At 65.7% G+C, this 14,241-nt stretch overlaps 1 protein-coding gene across 7 annotated transcripts in view; it reads left to right on the top strand.

Annotated features, from left to right (window-relative positions):
• MROH1 (maestro heat like repeat family member 1) overlaps positions 1-14,178 on the top strand; it is a 61,892-nt gene extending 47,714 nt beyond the window's left edge. For 6 of the 7 annotated variants that reach the window (XM_047724990.1, XM_047724992.1, XM_047724993.1 and 3 more), the window contains 12 exons: positions 5,321-5,475; positions 7,808-7,973; positions 8,530-8,726; positions 11,041-11,178; positions 11,439-11,553; positions 11,913-12,059; positions 12,195-12,383; positions 12,724-12,882; positions 12,951-13,085; positions 13,177-13,279; positions 13,360-13,425; positions 13,852-14,178. In XM_047724990.1, the coding sequence (XP_047580946.1) occupies positions 5,321-5,475; positions 7,808-7,973; positions 8,530-8,726; positions 11,041-11,178; positions 11,439-11,553; positions 11,913-12,059; positions 12,195-12,383; positions 12,724-12,882; positions 12,951-13,085; positions 13,177-13,279; positions 13,360-13,425; positions 13,852-13,937 (1,656 nt within the window). In that variant the 3' untranslated portion in view covers positions 13,938-14,178. The remainder of the gene's footprint in view (positions 1-5,320; positions 5,476-7,807; positions 7,974-8,529; positions 8,727-11,040; positions 11,179-11,438; positions 11,554-11,912; positions 12,060-12,194; positions 12,384-12,723; positions 12,883-12,950; positions 13,086-13,176; positions 13,280-13,359; positions 13,426-13,851) is intronic. The other variant, XM_047724994.1, reaches the window with a different exon arrangement.
• Positions 14,179-14,241: the final 63 nt, after the last annotated feature.

Raw genomic sequence — 14,241 nt, 5'->3', positions numbered from 1 at the left:
GGGTCCGGGGGCGGGGCCGGCGGCCCGCTGCCCGCGCTGGGGCTCCCGCGGTCCTGGCTCCCGTCTCCTTGCCCTGCCGGCCTGGTAGGCACAGGGTTTTCTCTTCCGGTTGAGGACAGGTGAGAACTGGGCCCAGGTGACTGCTGAGAAATTGAGGGGGAGGAGGGAGGAAAGGGAGAGAAGATGCAGGGGTAAGGTGTAGGGAGCCCTTTAGCGAGTGGGCGCTGGGTGGGCGCTCTGCTGCAGGACCGGGAGAGTCCCGCGGCCAGCTGCTCCAGAGAGGCCGTGCGCGGGACACTCAGGTGCCGCCTGCTCCGCCGGCCCGTGCGTTCACCCTGCCTCTGCGCCTGTTGGCGGGAGCTCGGTGGCTGTCTACGCAGTCGTTCCCAAGTGTGCACTGCCCCTGCTCTGTGTCCCATGTGGACTGACAGGTCCCTGTAAGGATGAGGCAGGCTCCAAGGGTCCCGGGGTGCCTGCTCTGTCCTGCGCCTGGAAAGCATGTGAACAGAGGGCTTGTCTGAAGCACCCAGCCCCGGGAGTCCCCCCAGACGTGCACGAGCGGAGCACCTGTCAGTCTCCCAGCCCCTGGTCCCTACGGCTGCACCCCACAGGGTGGCACAGAGCACAGCCTCCTCAGGGCCGGCGTGCAGCGCCGCCCAGTGGTGACCTGGGAGGTCGTGCATGTTGCTGCCTCGCTCAGTCCTGCCTCACGAGTGCTTCCTGAGTGCAGTGCGTCGGTCCCTCTTTCCGTCCATCCCGTCCCCTGGCCTCAGTTCCCAGTCTGAGTAGTCTTTTTTTTTTTTTTAAGATTCATTTATTTACTAATTTGACAGACAGAGATCACAAGGAGGCAGAGAGGCAGACAGAGGGAGAGAAGGGGAAGCAGGCTCCCGGCTGAGCAGAGAGCCCGATGTGATCATGGGATCATGACCTGAGCCGAAGGCAGAGGCTTTAACCCAGTGCCCCAGTCTGGGCAGTCTTGACGCAAGCTGTCAGAGCTCCAGTCCTTTGACACGAGGGTGCCTGTCTGTTGGGGACATACTGGGGGAAGGACTGGGGCCTGCAGGAGAGGCCCCTGCAGGGCTCTGCCACTGGCTTTCCAGGCAGCTCACCTCCTGCCAGCAGCAGGTAGGGCCCCGGCGAGCCCCATGGTGGCCAACTCCGATGCGCACCCTTTCTGCCATGCGCGCAAGGGCTCCGCAGACGTGTTCAGTCTGCGTCTCTCTGGCGGCCGATGCGGTTGAACCGTTTATCCGTGTGTGCTGGCCACTCGGGGGTCCTCCCTCATGAAGACACCAGTGTTCTACCCACGTTTCGCCTGGGTTGTCTGAGCTTTTACTGGTTGGTGGTGGAAGTACTTTATATGTGCAGGGCACACGCTCTATGTTGGAGGCGGGCACACACGGGGGCGTGTGCACGCATCACAAACACTTTCTCAAGACAGAGATGGAAGAGCGCTGGGCAGGGCCGCGGGACAACAGAGCCGGCTCCCAGCGAGGGCCGCAGCGGGTGCGGCGGGTGGGCAGAGCCTGGACCTGGGAGGAGAGCTGTGGCAGGAGTCAGGGAAGGGGGTGCAGCCGTGACAGGGCCTGCCCGCTAAAGGTCTGGGTTGCAGTTTGCGTCCCACGGGGCGCCAGCTGGTACTTTGGACTGGTTTTGCCGTCAGTTCCCACTGATGAGTGACGGTAGGCGTCTCCTGGTGCGCTTGTTGGCTGCGTGTACGTCTTCTTTGGGGACGCATCTGTCTGTCCTTGGCCCAGTTTAACGTCCTGTCGTTGGATCCGCCGTTGAGTCGCAGAGGCCGCACGTGTTCCGATCGCCGGCGCGGCTTCAGGTGTGTGATTTACAGACGTTCTTCCCCATTCTTTAGGGCTCCTCCTCACGCTGCTGACTGTGTCGTTTGATGCATGAAAGTTTTGGGTTTTTTTAAAGGTTTTATTTATTTGACAGAGACAGAGAAGGAGCACAAGTAGTGAGAGAGGGAGAAGCAGGCTTCCCACAGGTGCGACACAGGGCTTGATCCCAGGACCCCGGGATCGCAAACTGAGCTGAAGGCAGATGCTTAACGACTGAGCCCCCCAGCTGCCCTGTTTGTTTTCTTTTTAAGAAAGCTCTAAACCCAGTGTGGTGCTTGAGCTCATGACTCGGAGACCAAGAACTGTGTGCTCGACCAGCTGAGCCAGTCAGGTACTCCTCGCGGGAGTTTTTAAGTTTGACGTAGTCCTATATTTTTGCCCACTTTTTAAAAAGATTTTAATTTATTTATTAGAGCAAGCACAGGCAGAGGGAGAAGCAGGCTTCCCACAGAGCAGGGAGCCCGATTCGGGGCTTGATCCCAGGACCCCGGGATCATGACCTGAGCCGAAGGCAGAGGCTCAATGATTGATTCCCCCCCCAGGCACCCTGATATTTTTGCTTTTGTTGCCTGTTCTTTTGGGTTACAGCCGAAGTCATTGCCAAATGCAGTGTCACAAAGCTTTTCTTTCTTCCTAGGAGTTTTCTAGTTTTTGATCTCGCCGCTCTCCTCTCCACGAGCCCCTCACCCCAAGCTGGCGGTCTGGGTGCTCATGGTGCTGCTTTTTCCACAATGTCCTTCCCAGCTCAGGTTCACAGACAAGGCCCTTCCCACGCCTCCCCCGGGGAGGGGTGTTCCTGAGACCCGGGCCTGCACTGTGTATCTGTGGCCACCAGAGTCTCATGGGGGCCACGGCACACCGGCCTCTTATGTCCACAGACGCCATGGCGGGCCGCTGCTTCTGTTCCTGTCCTGGCAGAGCTTGGCGGGGGGACATCCTAGAGACGCCAGGATGCTGTTAGAGGGTCAGCTTCTCCGACATCCCATCAGAAGATGTGGCCCTCGGGGGCGGCGCGTGACTAGACACAGCATGAACTAGGGCACATTGTACAACTGAGCACAGAGGGCGGGACAGGGCAGCCGCCGCAAGCTCCTGACCTCCGTGGTGCTGGAAGGCGGAGAAGGGCCTTCTGTGGGTGTCAGGGAACGTGCAGGGGAAGCTGAGGGAAGAGGACAGACGAGACGTAAACAGCATGGGGTTGGCACTGTGGCAGGCGGCCAGTGGCCCAGAGCAGTGGAACAGCCACACGAAGACTCGGACGCGGACGCTCACAGCTCACAGTCCGCGACGGCCACGTGACGGCCACGGCCTACAGGGAAGTGCAACGCGTGCTCCCCACACGTCGGGTCCTGATTCAGCCGCCGAGCGGAACGAAGCTGAAACCCCTGCCTGGGCACCGCCTGGGAAACGTGTGCAAAACTCAGGACTCGAGGCACCAAAGGCCCGGGGTGTGAGTGCACAGCTCTGACGCTCGCACGGCCGGCCGGGGGCTGCTGGCTGCCGGGGCGGCGGGGGGCGCTGATGCACGTGAAGTTTCTTGGGGGTGACGGGGCCGCTCTCGGATCGGCGGGTGCGGCTGCCTGACGCTCTGGGCACCCCAGAGACCCCCGAGTGGCACACGTACAGCGGGTGGGCTCCGTGGCGAGCAGTCCTGTCTGCAAAGGCACGGGGAGGAAACCACGGAGCAGGGGCGCAGGCGCGGGGCTGGTAAAGCTGAGCCGGCACGACCGAGCAGGCCGAGCCCCACACGGTGGGCGGTCGGAACACAGCCCCCACCCTGGGACAGGACGGGGCCGGCTCACTGGAGCCAACCCGGGGCCGAGAGCCTCCGCAGCCCCGCACTGGGGTTCTAGGTGCTGAGCCAAACAGGCAGAAGCAAGGAAAGTATCAGAGGCGTGGGATAAACCCACCAAACCAGTTGGAAGGAAACACCTGGCGAGTCGGGGCAGAGAGCCAGCACCCGAAGTGAGCGGGGGGCGGGGGGAAGCCGCTCGCTCCTGTGCCCGCAGAACCGCCCCGCAGCCCACAGGCTCGCTGCCGGGACCACCGAGGGACGTGGAAGTCAGGTGGGCCAGCAGCCGTGGTCGCAGCCCAGCGCACGCACGGGCTGTGTGTCCAGGCCGAGAGCCTGGGAGAATAGAGCGCGTTCAGCCCCGGACTCGGGGGGCGGGGGGTTCCTGTGGATGCCGCTACACCGGTGGGAACAGGACCCCAGACCCAGCTGGTGTGGAAGACCCCCCTCCTGGCTCAGCACGTCCTCACTGCTGGGACTCTCCCGGCCGGCCTGGAGAGGACACGGCTCCCTGTGGCGGAGCCCCAGCTGGTGGGGTCTAGAAGACAGTGATGACCAGGTCAGTGGGAGGACAACCCTGGCGTGAGTGTGCTAATCTGCTTTCTGTACCCAAAGTTGTAAAAGAGTGTCATGGTCACAAGTATTTTGAGAAATGACAGTGACAGCACCTCCCCCTGCAGCCCAGCCAGGGGCCTCTGGCTTGCCCACACGGGCACACGGCCTCCCATGTCCCCTTCCCAGCCTCGGGCCCCACGTGCCCTTGCTGGCCGGCGTGGGCCTGGCCTGGAACGTTCCGCCGTCACAGCCATGGCCAGGCCCTTCTTGCTGCTCCTGGCTCCTGGGCATCCAGGAGGGGCCGTGCACGGGTCTGCCAGCTCCCCTCGTCCAGGGGACCGTGTGACTGCTGCTATTTCGTCTGCTCTCCTCTCTGACCTGTGTCTGCCACTGTGCAGCCCCCAGGGTTGTGGATCCCAGTGCTTGGGGCCAGCGCCCCCTCTGCATCAGCCCGGGGACCCGCAGTGATGAGGCCATGCCCAGAACAGGGCCTGCCGGACCAGGGTGGGGCAGGGGCACAGGCCGCCCGTGGTCGCACTCTGCCTGCTCCTCCTTGCACCCGATGACCCCTCTGGCTTCTGGGACGACGGCGGCCAGCTGTGCCCCAGCACAGCCCAAGCGCCAGCACCCACGTCCTGGTCCTCCCTGTCCCTGTGCAGCACTCACCTCGTTGTCTGGCGTGGGTGCTGCGTGTGCTGTTCCAGGGTCAGAGGCTGTGTGTCCCTGCCCGGGGGTATGAGGGCCCCGCAGGGGCTGGTGACCGCCATGTGCACCCCAGTGGCCTCCCATGCTCCGCGCGCCCCACAGACCGCCGCCCCGTGTGCACACACAACTTCCAGCCCCTGGCTGGCCTCTCAGGTGCTTGTTACTTCCCACATGGAATCTAGGTCCTCGTTCTCGGGCCACAGCGACTCCGCCCGAGGCGGCCAGGCTCTTGCCTTCTCCCTTTGGTCTGGTGGCCAGCAGCGTGATCTATGGGGTTCCCCTCCCCACGACCCTGCTGAGTGGGGCTCACAGCCAGCCGCTCTCCCCAGGGACTGGTGCTCTGCAGGCACTGGAATGGCTCGGGCTGTGGGTGCGGGCCCAGGGCCTGACCTCCGTGGCCCACTGCCTGCAGGTACCTGAGCTCGTGACCGTGCTCCGCTCGAAGCTGCGGGACACCCGGGAGGAGGACATCCTGCAGGCCGCCCAGCACAGCGTGTACCTCCTGGCGTCCCAGCACTGCGCCGCCGTGGTGGCCAGCCTCCTGGGCAGCCCCCTGCCCTTTGACAGGTACGTGGCAGCTGCCAGCCTGCGGGGGGGCTGGGGTCTGGCCACGGGGCTCCAGGCCAAGGCCCAGCTCAGACACTGGACTTGAGGGTCCTGCCTGTCGCCAGCCCCTCCTGCGTCAGTGTGCACAGCCTCTTGCTCTGCTGGGGATGGTCCCCCACTCGCACTTCCAGCTCCTGACTTTCTGCCAGCGACCGTCAAAGGAGAGGGTCTCTCTCTGCCCCAGGCCTGCGCCCTGGTCCTGCCTTTGCTGCTGGCGAGGCCTCTGAGCTCCCGTGCTGGGCTCCTCCGTGCCCCATGCAGGGGTCCGCATGCCCCCACCCCCAGCTGGCAGGTGCTGTCCTGTGCCCTGTGCACTGTCCTCTCCTGGACTGTGTCTTTGCTGAGGTGTGTGGAGGCTGCCCGGTCGGTTGCCTCTCTTCCTCAGGGACACGCCCGACATTGGGGTACATCGTCGGACGTCCTGTCCCGGTCAACCTTGTCTGCCTGGCCTTGGGACACGAATGGCTGCATTTCACGGCTGGCGTGATGGGAGCCCCGGCCCCGGCTACGACTTCTCCGCCTGGCCTCTTCTCTGTTGATCTTTCTTGTCTCTTTTTAGCTCGACTGGGCCTTTTTTGTGAATTTGTTTTGCCCCTGAATTACTTCAGGAGTCACACCCCATTTCTGTTCTTCCAGTGGCAGCCCTGAGAGTGACCCTGTGTGCACAGAGCCCGGCTCACGAGCAGCTCCCTTGGGCAGCTTGGGCCTTTGTACGTGGGGCTCCCTCTGGGCCTCTGCACGGACACAGACACAGAAGGGTCTGGCTGTGGCCTGCGGCCCGCCAGCCACGCCACTCCTGTGGGCCCCGCCCCTTTGCTCGTCCCATTGCTTCTCCTTTCGAGGAGGTGTCACTGGCACCATCCACGGCCCGGACGGGGGCAGGGAAGTTGTCCCCCACCGCAGTAGTGCCCGTGTGCCCCTCACTTGAAACTCCGCGAAGTGTCCCACCATCTGAGTGCTGTCACTAGACACGTGCTTGGCTCCATCGTGAGCTCAGATGACAGAATCAGCATAGAAGAGCCCCCGGCGTTTCCTTCCGGCTTCCTTGACAAAGTCCTCTATCTCTGCTCTGGGGCACACGTGCGGGGTGGGGGGTCGCTGCAGGCACAACCCCCCCTGCCCCAGTTTATGCACAAGAGCAAAACTGTCCCAGCCCAGGCATCTGTACGGGGCAGCTGTGGGCCCAATCCAGCCAGCAACTGGTTTTTGTCCAAAGCGTGAGCTCACGATGGGCTTACGAGTGGTTAGGAAAGGAAATCAAAATAATAATACTTTGTGGCTTGTGAGAAATCACACGAAGTTGAAATTTGCCCATAAGCAAAGTGATTGGAACGTGGTACACCTACTCCCTTCCGTGGCAGTGTCCGCAGAGGCCCTATGTCTGGGGTCAGAGGTGCTGGGCCCTGCCTTGGATACAGGTGGATGGGGGCCCACCAGCCACCATGCCCAGTACCTCCCTGTGTCCCCATCGACGTGCCACACCCTCCCTCCTGCTGGGCACGTGTGTTTGGCCCTTTGGCCGCAGCTTGGCCAGTGTCGCTTTCCTTCTGTGCGGTGGGTCCTTGGCGTCTCCCCGCTGAGTCTGCGGTCTCCGCCTCTGGGATGGGAAGGTGCCCTCGCCCGGCCGCGCTTGAACGTTCTGTGGAGTTGGGAGTCTGGTTTGACGGGTCTTTGCGTGCGCGGGTGGGGGGCCGCCAGAGGCCGCAAGTGTCTGTCCTCAGTCCTGCACACTTGCCGTCCTTTTTCTCTTGGAGACCCATCCTCCTTTTCCTCACCTTTCTGTCCCTCCCGGCTCTTGAACTGAGTTCCAGGGGACCTCTCCCAGCCCGGCTCCCCGTCACCGTGGGCGCAGCCGGGCCGAGCCGGCGCCAGACCTCCCGTGTCTTGGGGGAGGGCGGCTGCTGTTCTCTGCAAGTCGCTCTTCAGAAAGTCCGGGTCCCACCAGATGTTTGAAGCACGTTGTTTCTGTGCGGGCACGTGGACCGGGGTGGCTTTAGCACAGTCGTGCTCCTGGGGCCTGGTTCGCCCGGCTTGCTCTGGCCGAGGCCTGCAGAATGCTCTCTCCTCCGGGAAAACCTTCTGGGGTGCCTCAGGGTCTGTGTTCATGTCACCCCATTCTCCCTGCCCTCGTGTGGCCTGCCGCTCACCTCCCAAGACCCCCGGGGGCAGGGGAGATGCGAGGTCAGGGGGTCATCTCCCAGCTGGTGGGAGTGAAGACTCGAGGGCACGTCGGGGGGCCACAGTGTGGGACCAGCAGTGACCTGGGGGTGACTGGCCTTCTGCCCTGTTCCAGCCACACCTGTACTCTGTGGCGGGCGCTGGCTGTGGAGCCCGGCCTCACCACGCAGGTCCTGGGGCTACTCCTGGACAAGATGAGCAGGGACGTCCCGTTCAAGGAGACCCGGGCCTTCCTGCTGAGCAGTTCCCCGGGCCGCGAGGCCACGCTGCTACCCCTTGCGGTGAGTGGGGTCCCGGGGCTGGCGCGTGGGGCCCCGCACGGCCTTCCCCCTGCTCATCGAGGAGGCAGGGTGAGGGGCCGGCCGTGTTGCTGCGGGCAGGAGAACCCCACAGGGGGCCTGGGTGCCACCCTTCAGGCACCTGGCAGCTAATAGCGGTGCGGGCGCCAGCCCCGCTAGGAGGCCGGGCTCGTAAAGGCCCCACAGGTGTTGGTCCCCAAGGGCATTGACTCCGTTTCATCCTGCGGAAAAAAGTAAGCCCGCTCGGCAACACTTTCAGCAGTAAAGCAGCTGTGAGAATTCCCTCCTCCTCCTGCTATGGAACCGAGCGCAGATGGCGGGAGGCCTGTCCCCAGGGTGGCCACACTGCCCCCGTGCCTGCCTCCGGCCCCTGATGGCCCAGCTAGGCTGCAGCCTTCCCTGGGGCCGAGCTCTCCACGCATGCGGGCTGCATGACAGGATGGGCTGCGGGCTGGGCTGGTTTTGGGGTGCAGGGCCCAGCCTTCACCGTGGCCAGCCCCTGAGGGAGGGCTGAGCCTGAAGCGGCCCCTGTCCCCAGGCCACGTGTGCGCTGTACGAGGTCATGAGCGCGCCAGCGTCCGGGCCTGCGGTGCTCGGGCTCTACCCCCAGCTGTTCGCGGCGCTGCTGCTGCGGGTCAGCTGTACGGTGGGCGTCGTGCTGCCACGGACCCTGCAGGCCAAGGAGAGGAGGAGCGCGGCCGTTGCTCCAGCCCCCAGGACCCTCGAGCCCTGCAGGTAGGCGGGTCCCCCCCCACCACTGCCCCCGGGACTGTGGCACGAACCCCTGTGTGTGCACGCGTGTGCAAGGCCGCCCGGCGTCCTGGCAGTCAGGGACAGGACCGGAAGCGCAGGCCAGGCCTTGGGGGCTTGGCTCAGGGCCTGCTTTGTGTGTGGGACATGGGCACTTCCCCTGGGGATGATGTCCCGGGTCCCACAGTCAGGGCTAGGGGCTGTGGGTGGGGCAGTTGCCGCTTCCCCATGGCCTGCAGGGGCTTATAGGACACTCAGGTAGGTCCAGAGTCCTGTCTCCTCTTGAACGTGGAGCCACGGGGAGTGTTTGGGGTGAGAGGAGCACAGGGTGAGCCCCCACCTACAGCCCCACGTGTGCCGCCCCAGTCCTGCGCTCGGCTTTCTGCTGCCCTCCCGCCCCGTCTGGGCCCCTTCGGACGTGTCAGATGCCCAGCCCCGCGGAGAGGGCTCTGCAGCAGCCGCACACCACCAGCCCGTACGGCCCTCCCCGCTGCCGACACGGGTGTGGGAACCTTGTGGTCTCTACCAAGTGGGCCCGGGGTCCTGGGGCAGCAGGCCGGCGGCTGGAGCAGCCTGCCAGCAGCGGTCACCAGAGCTTCTGGCGCTGGGACACCTGCCTGCCTGACCTGGTCTCTGGGCTCATTCCTGTGCCCTCCGGGGAGGCACCTCAGGGCTCCAGGTGACTGCCCCAGGCCACAGGGCAGGCCACAGGAAGCCCGAGGGACAGTGAGCTCAGGCTGCCTCCCCACCCACTGCAGGCCTGTGGGGTCAAGTGGCCCTGGGGGGCTCAGCAGGCAGCATTTGCTTGTCCCCCCATCCCCCCCGCCACCAACCCCACCGGGCTGTGCCACCACAGGAGCCGCTCACACCTTTTGCCAGAGACCGTTCGCCAGAGCCTTCTGGTTCTGCGCAGACCAAGCGGAAAATTGAATGGACTCGGCGGCTTGGGCCTGGCACACCGACCCCGCTCCATGGCCTGGGGGCTGCAGGGCTACAAGCCCCCAGCCCCCATCAGGCTCCCCAGCTGCCGCCCCGAGCTGAGGGATGCAGGGCCAGGGCTCGGAAGTCCGGCCCCAGGAAGGGCCACATCTGTAAGAACCCTGGGCAGCAGGGTGGACAGGCCATGGTGGCACCTTATCTGAGCAGTTAACACACTTCTCGGGCAAACCCGCATCCCAGCACTTGAGCTGGGTCACAGCCCGTCAGAACTGGAACTGGCCCTGAGCAAGCCGTCTGGGTCACAGAGCCCCCGCCGCTCGTGGAGGCCTGGCGGGAACCCGCGGCCGGACACTAGCGTCATGTGCGCTGCCCTAGGGGCAAGGTGGCCACTTGCCGGGGAGAGGTCAGCCCTGGAGCGGGCGGGAGGCGCTGTGGTCCCGGCGCCCCCTGTGCGTCCCCCCACAGCCCCAGCGAGCACCCTCAGGGCTACAGGCTTTGCCGCAGGGTTCTGCCGATGCCTGTGCTCTCCCAAGACCCAGGCCCGCGGGGGTCCCTCCCCTGTCACCTGCCAGCTACCAGCCTGAGTGCTTCGGAGTCAGCCGGGCAAAAGACAGTTGCTAAATCCCAGCTGTGCCCTGGGGGCTCCGGCCGCTCCTCTAAGGGAGACGGGAGAGGCAGGTGCCCGCAGGGCTGGGTGAAGGCGGCGGACACAGCCGCGCCTGCCATCCCCCCAGCGGCTGGGTCGAGGTGGGGCTGGACGCGCCCCAGCCAGCCGCCCGCCCCGTCCTGGCCTGTGGCAGGGTTGCCCTCCTCACCTGCACAGAGCCCCACCTGCCATCCCTTCCCTGGGCTCTGGGGTCTCCCAGGGAGGGTGTGGCTGTGCGCCTGTGAGCACGGGGGCCTCGTTCTTGGGTGCCTGGACCCTGCTCCTCCGGCTGCCCGCATCGGGTCCCCCTGCTGCTCATCCGAAGACCCCTCATAAGTCAGACCCTGACCTGCCTTCGGCTTCACTATTCTCCATAACTTTCTATGCTCTTTTTTCTGTTTCTTATCTTAAATAGAGGTCATCAAGGCAAGTGAAAAACTCTGTAGGTTGTGACACTAACAGTGCCGTGGGGCCTTGGGGCCACTGCCTGCAGCGACCCCCCACCTGCCCGTCATGGGGTGGTGGTCAGAGGGTCCAGAGCCACCTCCTGGTGCCCAGCTCGAGATGGGGGTAGCCTGAGGGGCCCCCCAGAGGGTGCTGCTGGCAGGGCACAGGCCAGGCAGCCCTGAGACATCCCCCCCCACCCAGGAGGCGGAGCCTGTCTATGTCGGGGCCCTCTGGCATCCCCAGACCCATCTGCGCATGTCCCTGCAGCTCTGCCGTGGAGGCCCTGCAGGCCATGCTGCTCCGGGGCGGCAGCGAGGACGTGGTGCAGTGCATGGAGCTGGAGGGAGGCTGGCAGCTGCTCAGGACCTCAGCGGGGCACGAGGAGGGGGTTGCCCGGCTGGCCAGGTTCGGTTTGGGCTGTCTGGGGCCCTGGGACCCCCACACATGAGGACCAGGGCCCTCCACCCTGCTGCACAGCTGGGCTGGGGACCTCCCCTGGGTGTGTGCAAGTGGGGAGGCCACCAAGGCAGCTGTGCTGACAACTTGGGGCAGGGGGTGAGGGCCCAGGAGGAGAGGCAGGGGCAGCCCTCACATCCACGTGGGAGTTGGGGCAGGGAAGCCCGAGGCCCCAAAACTCACAGTGTGTGGCTGGCCTCCCTCCCTAGTGCCATGGCCAAGTTTGCGGGCCCCCGGCTGCCCCTGGTGATGGCGGCGCTCGTGTGCACACAGGGCAGCATATATGAGATCCAGCGGGTCACCTCCACAGGGTTTCTGGCTGAGGTAGGGGTCACCTGCTCCAGATGGCCACGGGGCCTGAGAGGGCGGGGGATGCTCTGCCCCACCGGTGGGAGATGGCCCCACTGTGCGCCCAATGAAGAGAGGCCTTGGCTGTGGGGTCCGTGCTGGGCCCTCTGCGGGGGCAGGGCCCTCTGCCCGGGCCCCAAGCATTCCTCCCTCCGTAGCCCTTTTGTGGCTCACCGTGACCGTGCCAAAGATGGGCCCGAGTGAGCTGGGTCAAGAGTCAGAGACAAGAGGCACTGGCCACGTGCACTGCTCCCAGCAAGTCTAGACCAGGCCCGGGGTGGGGACGAGGCCCCGGGGGTCAGTGCAGTGGGTGGTCACGGCACCTCTGCTTCCAGCTGCTGAACAGCAACGTGGTAAATGACCTAATGCTCCTGGAGTCGCTGCTGGACAACCTGGCAGCCCGGCAGAAGGACCCGTGCGCTAGCGTGCGGCGGCTGGTGCTCCGAGGCCTGGCCAACATTGCCTCTGGCTCTCCGGACAAGGTCAGGAGTGCTGTGTGGGCGCTGGGGTTGGGCATGGGGGCGGGGGGCCAGCGGGCAGCACCATGGGGACGGGTCTGCGGGGCGAGGGCTTCCCTACCTGGGGCACAGCTGAATGCGGGCACCCCTCCCCCCCAGGTGCAGGCCCATGGCCCCCAGCTCCTGACAGCTGTGCTTGGCGGGCTGGACGACAGGGATGACCCTCACAGCCTGGTGGCCCTGGAGGCCATGGTGGGCCTGGCAAGACTGCTGGACCTGATGGAGCCCCAGGACCTGCACCCTGTGCTGCCGCACGTCGCCATCCGCATCCGGCCCTTCTTTGACAGTGTAGGCTGGCGGGGCATGGGGGCCCGAGGCCTCACATTCCTCCCACCCCTGTGGCACCTCCTCTCTGAGCCTTAGGCCCGGGCTCTACCCTGCTACCTGGGCCCCACAGCATGGGTGTCACCCCTGTGCCCCCCCCCAGACCCTCTAGAGTACGGTGCTGGGGTCCTCCCTGGCACCGCCCCATCCCATGAGGGCTAGCCAGCCCCTCTCCATCCCTCCCCGGGTGCCCGTGCCGGGCAGGGCACATGCCCATTACACAGGAACAGGGAGGGTGGCATAGGGAAGGGGCCTGAGGCCCGGCACTGGCTGACACCGGCCTGTCCACCCCCCACCCTTGCAGGAGAAGATGGAGCTCCGTTCTGCCTCCATCCGCCTCTTCGGGCACCTCAACAAGGCCTGCCACGGCGGGGGCTGTGAGGACGTGTTCCTGGAGCAGGTCGTGGGCGGGCTGGTGCCCCTGCTGCTGCACCTCCGGGACCCCCAAGCCGCCGTGAGCAGCGTGAGTCTCCCGCAGGGGCCGGGCGGGCCGGGCTCTCGGTCGCGGGGACTCACCCGGACGACCCGCAGGCCTGCAGGTTCGCCCTGTGCATGAGCGGCCCCAACCTCAAGTGCGAGGAGCTGGCGGCGGCCCTGCAGAAGCACCTCCGGGAGGGGCGGGGCCTGCACTTCGGGGAGTTCCTCAACTGCGCCTGCAAACTCCTGGTGAGGGCCGGCCCGGGGAGCGCGGGCACCGGGGGCGCGGGGGCGCGGGGCATCGGGGGCGGGCGGGGCCCCGCTCATGGCCTCTCTGCAGATGCACCACCTCCCAGACCTGCTGGGCCGCCTGGTGAGCACCAGCCTGTTCTACTTCAAGAGCAGTTGGGAGGACGTCCGCGCTGCCGCCCCGATGCTCACAGGTGAGCCGCGCCCCCTCAGGCCACGCCCACCTGTCTGGCCCGCCCCGTGGCCACGCCCCTAACCCCGCCCCACCGCCCAGGGTTCCTGGTGCTGCACGCGGAGGCGGAGCACCGGCCGCAGGTGGACCTGGAGCCGCTCACAGCAGGTCAGCCCCGGGCAAGCCCCGCCCCCACCCACCCCCCAACCTGTCCGGCTGTGCGGGGCCTCACTGACCTGTGGGCACCAGGGGGGACTAAGTGATTTTCCTGGATTTCAAGGATTTTTTCCCCTGTCACTGGTGACCTCATCGTCTCTAGTAATTCACGGAAACTTCTTAACTGTTCCAAAAGAGCTTAAAAAACACTAAAAAAGGAAAAACTATCTTTCCGTTGGCTCTCAGGCGCTCCCGGCAGAGGCCTGTCTTAGGAGGGCGGTGGGCGGGGGCGGGAGGGGGTGCGCACCGGGAGAGAGGCAGGCCCAGGCTGGGGCTGGGTGGTGGGGTGCTGGCAGCGGCCCTGGGCTCGGGGCGTCCTCTAGAGGCTGCACGGGCAACCCTCGGCAGTAGCCCGCTGTCCCCGCTCCCGCCCCCCAGCGCTCCAGCTGCTGCTCAAGGACCCAGCCCCGCTGGTGCGCGTGAAGGCTGCGGAGACTCTGGGCCGCCTGGGGAAGTTCGCCTGAGGCTCCCGCAGCGGCGCCGCCCTGACAAGCAGCCGCAGCCTGGGTCTGAACCCCCTGGGGGGGGGCCCAAGGAGCCCCAGGCCGGAGGCCGAGTCCGAAGCTGCCGGCACCCCCGCCACACAGGGGTCCAACGCCTGCCCTTCTGGAGAGGCCGCAGGAGGCCAGTGCGGGGGGGGGGGGGGGGGGTGGCAAGTGGCTGTACCCCCCCACTCCGGTTTCCAATAAAGCCATTGGGTCCTCAGCAGGTGGCGTGGGAGTGCACGGACCTAGCCAGTCCTCCAGGGGCAGCGGGGAGCGCCTGCAC

The sequence above is a fragment of the Lutra lutra genome, chromosome 4 (assembly GCF_902655055.1).
Source record: "Lutra lutra chromosome 4, mLutLut1.2, whole genome shotgun sequence".
NCBI lineage: Eukaryota > Metazoa > Chordata > Mammalia > Carnivora > Mustelidae > Lutra > Lutra lutra.
The sequence above is the reverse complement of the archived record's forward strand: the minus strand, read 5'-3'. Positions and strand labels throughout refer to the sequence as shown.